The sequence below is a fragment of the Galeopterus variegatus genome, unplaced genomic scaffold (genome assembly GCF_000696425.1).
Source record: "Galeopterus variegatus unplaced genomic scaffold, G_variegatus-3.0.2 Scaffold287, whole genome shotgun sequence".
Taxonomy (NCBI): Eukaryota; Metazoa; Chordata; class Mammalia; order Dermoptera; family Cynocephalidae; genus Galeopterus; species Galeopterus variegatus.
The window spans coordinates 41,943-46,703 of record NW_007726398.1 but is presented as its reverse complement, the minus strand read 5'-3'; the positions used below and the strand labels follow the sequence as shown (position 1 = coordinate 46,703).

Sequence of the window (4,761 nt, the reverse complement as noted above, 5' to 3'; positions counted from 1 at the left end):
AGTTAGCTCACTTGGGAGAGCAGTTTTGTTGTGTCAGAGAGCAGAGACACAAGACTTGCTGAAGGGGAATAGAGGCCTAGGGAGAGTTTTGTTTTTTAAGGGGGGCAATAATTAACAGTATACTTGTATGTTGATGGGAGCAGTGGATTAGAGAAGAACTTGCTTGTGAGTTATAGAAGAGTGCTATATTCAGAACCACATGTCTCTGAGCAGCAGATGGGATCTAAGCCACAAATGGTGGCTGTCCTGATGTGCCTATAAACATCGTTTCATTGTAACAGTAAGGAGGGCAGAGCCTTAGTGTACAGGTGCAGGTAGGTGGTGGGTTTTGTGGTGAGTGAGCAGGTGGTTTGGGTTTCATCTGTTCTTTGTAGAGAAGCTTGAGCTGGGCAAGGACCGAGGCGGTTTTGTTGTGTCAGAGAGCAGAGACACAAGACTTGCTGAAGGGGAATAGAGGCCTAGGGAGAGTTTTGTTTTTTAAGGGGGGCAATAATTACAGTATACTTGTATGTTGATGGGAGCAGTGGATTAGAGAAGAACTTGCTTGTGAGTTATAGAAGAGTGCTATTTTCAGAACCACATGTCTCTGAGCAGCAGATGGGATCTAAGCCACAAATGGTGGCTGTCCTGATGTGCCTATAAACATCGTTTCATTGTAACAGTAAGGAGGGCAGAGCCTTAGTGTACAGGTGCAGGTAGGTGGTGGGTTTTGTGGTGAGTGAGCAGGTGGTTTGGGTTTCATCTGTTCTTTGTAGAGAAGCTTGAGCTGGGCAAGGACCGAGGCCCTCCTTATAGACGAGGAGCTAGGCTGGAGAGCCAGCACTCCTTTTAAAGTCTCCCTTATTTTGTTTCATTTTTTTTTTTTTTTTTTCCTTTTGGTCTTTTTTCGTGTCCGGCAACGGACCGCAACCCTCAGTGTCGCGCCCGTACCGGACCAGGACCAGCAACGGGATCGCAACCCTCGGTGCTGCACCCGCCCCTTGCTCAGCCAGTGAGCGGGAACCGGTCTGTATGTGGGATCCGAACCCTCGGCGGGAGCGCTGCCGTGCTCCCAAGCGGCGCACTGTAGCAGTGCGCCACCGGGCCGGCCCCTTGTTTCATTTTCTCATAGTGCCCCCTTTCTATAAGGATCGCAGGAGAATTTTTTTCTCAGAGGTATAGAACAAGAACCTAATTTTTTCTCCAGCACTTGCTAGGTGAGAGAGCACTTCAGTCTTTGCTTGCATAAAATATATAAACTACTTTTTGGAGGTTTTTTGCTCAATGTTTTTCCATTTCTTATTAGGTTTCCATTCAAACCTGGGCTCAGATTTATGGAGGAAAGATGTGACTTATAACAATACCGTACCTTCATTGATTCAACAAATATTTAGAGTTCCCTCTGGGTGTCAGGCACTGTTCTGTAACATTGAATCAGAAGCACAAAGCCCCCTGGCTGCAAGGTGTTCACAGACAGGAGACAAAAGTGGAGAATCAACTGTGTGTTTGCCTGTGAGTAACCAGGATGAATGAGAGAAACCAGGATGTGTACTATTCTGGAAAATAAATACCTTCAAAGAGACAGGTGCAGAGGTGAGAGTAAAATGTGGGGAAATATTTGGGAGGACTTAAATAAATTAGTAGATGTAATTCTTAATTCCATAAATTAAAGATTGGAACCAATGAGAGGGGAGAGCTCTGGGTGGGCACCAAGGGAAAGCTGCTTATTGTGGGGAGAAGGTTGATCACAATAACACAGAATTTGTAAGCACTCAGATTAGGGCAAGTATTTTACTTGCCTGATCCATAGGCTACTGCTTTTATACTAGTCACTCAGGTCTCTTTTTTCTCTGTATGTATGTTTTTATTTTCCCTAAATTCATCACATCAGTAATATCAAGAACAGGCATATTTTGTCTCTGCTGCACCTTTAGTAGCTGACTAAAATTCGAGTCCCTAATAAAATCCATTAGTAATCGTTTGATGACATACATCACTGGAGTGGAAGTCCCAGCTTAAGCCGAAACTAAACTATCCTCACAGGCTCAGGCTATGTCCTGAGAACTGGTGAGACAGACGTACTAGGAATCTCTTTAACCTCTTTAATCTCTTCTCATAAGGAATGAGAAGTCCTCCACATTGGAAATCAGTCCTGTGAAGAGAGAGAAGAATCAGTGAGACACCTTTGGGACAGAGATAGAGCAGAGGTGACTCTGGAGTCAGCATGACATCTGTAATTTCACCTTCTATTGCAGTCCCTGTCAATTTCTTTCTGGTGTTAGGAAAAAGCAGCAAGTTAAAATAGAAGGATGTATTTGTCAAAAAACCTATCAGATATTAGGAGCTCAGAGCAGGTCTTATTTGAAACTCATGAAACAAAGTGCCTCAAAGTAGGGGAGGGAGATTCTTCCTGTCAGTGGAGAACTCTGCAAGGTTCAGCCACATCAAAGCAGGGTCATCAGCCCTGGTGGCTTTGGCACAGATTGGCAGATTTGGTAGCCGTGCACAAGAGCAGAGGCAGCAGCAAAGTGGGAGGATGCCCTCTTGGGGAGGCTCTCCACTTCTGCAGGGTGCCCCCTAGTAGCAGCAGCAGCAGCAGCACTGTGGTCTGGCAAGTGGAGCTGAGGTGATTCAGTCCAGCACTATTAGGTTGTGGCTTTAGCAGGCAGAAGTATACGGTGGCAGCAACAGCCACAAGCTGCCTTTACAGGAATCCTTTCATACATGAAAGCACAGTGATTTGTTTCATCATGTATATGACATCTCAGACTGGTTCAATCCAACACTACCTGGAATTCAGATTGATTGCATGAAATACAAGATTATTGCAGCAACCTGTTAGTCCAAAATAGATGAGAAGGAAACAAAAGAAAATTGTACAGTCACTGCTGCACCCATTATATAGTTACCAAATGCTTACTAAATGCCAGGCACCGTTTTAGGTGATTTTTAACTCTGGAATGTCACCTAAGATTTTTCAGAACTGTCATTACTTAACTATAGGAGAGGGTATGGGCAGTTAGAGGAACAGAGATTTTCCAATGTGTACTTTTTGTGTGTGTGTGTTTCGAGCAATGTTATCCCACAATTTCTTTTTGCTTTTTTTTTTTTTTGTCTTTTGTCTTTTTCCGTGTCCGGCAACGGATCGCAACCCTCAGTGTTGCCCCCGTACCGGACCGGGGCGGCAACGGGACTGCAACCCTCGGCGTCGCCCCCGCACCTCGCTCAGCCAGTGAGCGGGAACCGGTCTGTATGTGGGATCCGAACCCTCGGGCGGGAGCGCCTCCGCGCTTCTCAAGCGGCGCACTATTCAGTGCGCCACCGGCCGGCCCTCTTTTTGCTTTTAAATGCCACCTAAAGGCAGTTCACACTCTCTATATCAGTTACTTCAAATTATGCAAAGATTTTAACGCTCTGTGCACCAAGCGGATCGTCATTCAAATAAAGTAACCACGAACGACGCTAATTAATTGGAGGAGTGGGGAGGGCAGAACTGGCGGATAACAGTAAGTCGCCACCCCAGGACTACGGGCGGGAGGCGGACTCTCGCGGGAACATCAGAGACCAAGGAAGTGGCCACGTGACTCCCGGGACTGGCTCTCGCCACCCCACGCCCAGCAGCCACGTCGGCGGCGTTCCTCGGTCAGGGGAGGGGCGTGGCGAAGGCCCGTGCGTGGTACGTGCACCGCCTCTCCCCGCCCGGAGCCCGGATGAAGAGTAACGCCATTGCCGCCGGAGCCGCCGAGAGCCCTCGCGGACGGGGACTGGACACTGGACCGGCCGCGCCATGAGACTCCTCCCCCGCCTGCTTTTGCTTCTCTTGCTCGTGTTCCCCGCCACCGTCTTGCTTCGAGGCGGCCCGGGAGGTGAGGCGAGGGGAGTGGGCTGCCGAGATTGGCCAGGAAGGAGACGCCAGCGACCGCAACTTTGGAGTTGGAGGCGGCGGCTCAGGCTGCTGGGGCCCGCGTCCACCTAGCCGGCCTCCCTCCACCTTCTCCCCCAACCCTGGCTCCTACCGGAGGCCGCAGCGCCTGCCGGGGAGAGACCCCGCGTGGCCCGGGCCACCTCGCTCCTCCGGCCCTGGACCCACGCCTGCAGGGGTGGCCGGAGCTGGTGTCCTCGGCTCGAGAAGGGCGGCGAGGGGGGCGGCGGCGACACGCCTGCGCTCCGAGCGCCCGGCAAGCCGGGGTTGCTGCTCGGGGCCGCCGCGGGCGCCGCTTCAGCCCCCCCCCCGCCCGGCAAGCCGGGGTTGCTGCTCGGGGCCGCCGCGGGCGCCGCTTCAGCCCCGCCCCTCGCGCTCTGCGCTGACGTGTCTTTAGCTCCACGCCAGGAGTCGGTCTTCATTCATTTGTCAAAACGCTTGTTTTCTACACACCTAAACTGTTAGAGCATCCTTTTTCTACCTTGGTCATCTGCCTCGTTTACCAGCGCCTGATTCCTGTGTTATTAGGAGGTTTGCTTTCAGAAAAACTCACCATTCTCACCTCCGTTATCCTACCCCCAGGAGGGCTCAAGAATCCCTGTGCGATGTCTTTCTTAACTTCTGTCCTCTCTGTCTGCTTTTCTTTTTCTTTCTTTCTTTCTTCCTTCCTTTCTTTCTTTCTTTCTTTTTTTCTTTCTTTCTCTCTCTCTCTCTCTCTCTCTCTCTCTCTCTCTCTCTCTCTCTTTCTTTCTTTCTTTCTTTTCTTTCCTTACTTCCTTCCTTCTTAGCACTCAGTTATGGTGAGAACATGTGGTATTTCTCTTTCCTTGTCTGGCTTATTTCACTTAACATAATTTTCT

The 4,761-nt window shown here is 49.9% G+C and overlaps 1 protein-coding gene across 4 annotated transcripts in view; it reads left to right on the top strand.

The window, feature by feature from the left end:
• The first annotated feature begins 3,679 nt into the window (after positions 1-3,679).
• The window catches only part of SSR1 (signal sequence receptor, alpha), a 42,657-nt gene continuing 41,575 nt past the window's right edge, over positions 3,680-4,761 (top strand). For 3 of the 4 annotated variants that reach the window (XM_008567038.1, XM_008567037.1, XM_008567039.1), the window contains exon 1: positions 3,684-3,845. In XM_008567038.1, the coding sequence (XP_008565260.1) occupies positions 3,767-3,845 (79 nt within the window). In that variant the 5' untranslated portion in view covers positions 3,684-3,766. Of the gene's footprint in view, positions 3,846-4,761 lie in introns of all 4 variants that reach the window. The other variant, XM_008567040.1, reaches the window with a different exon arrangement.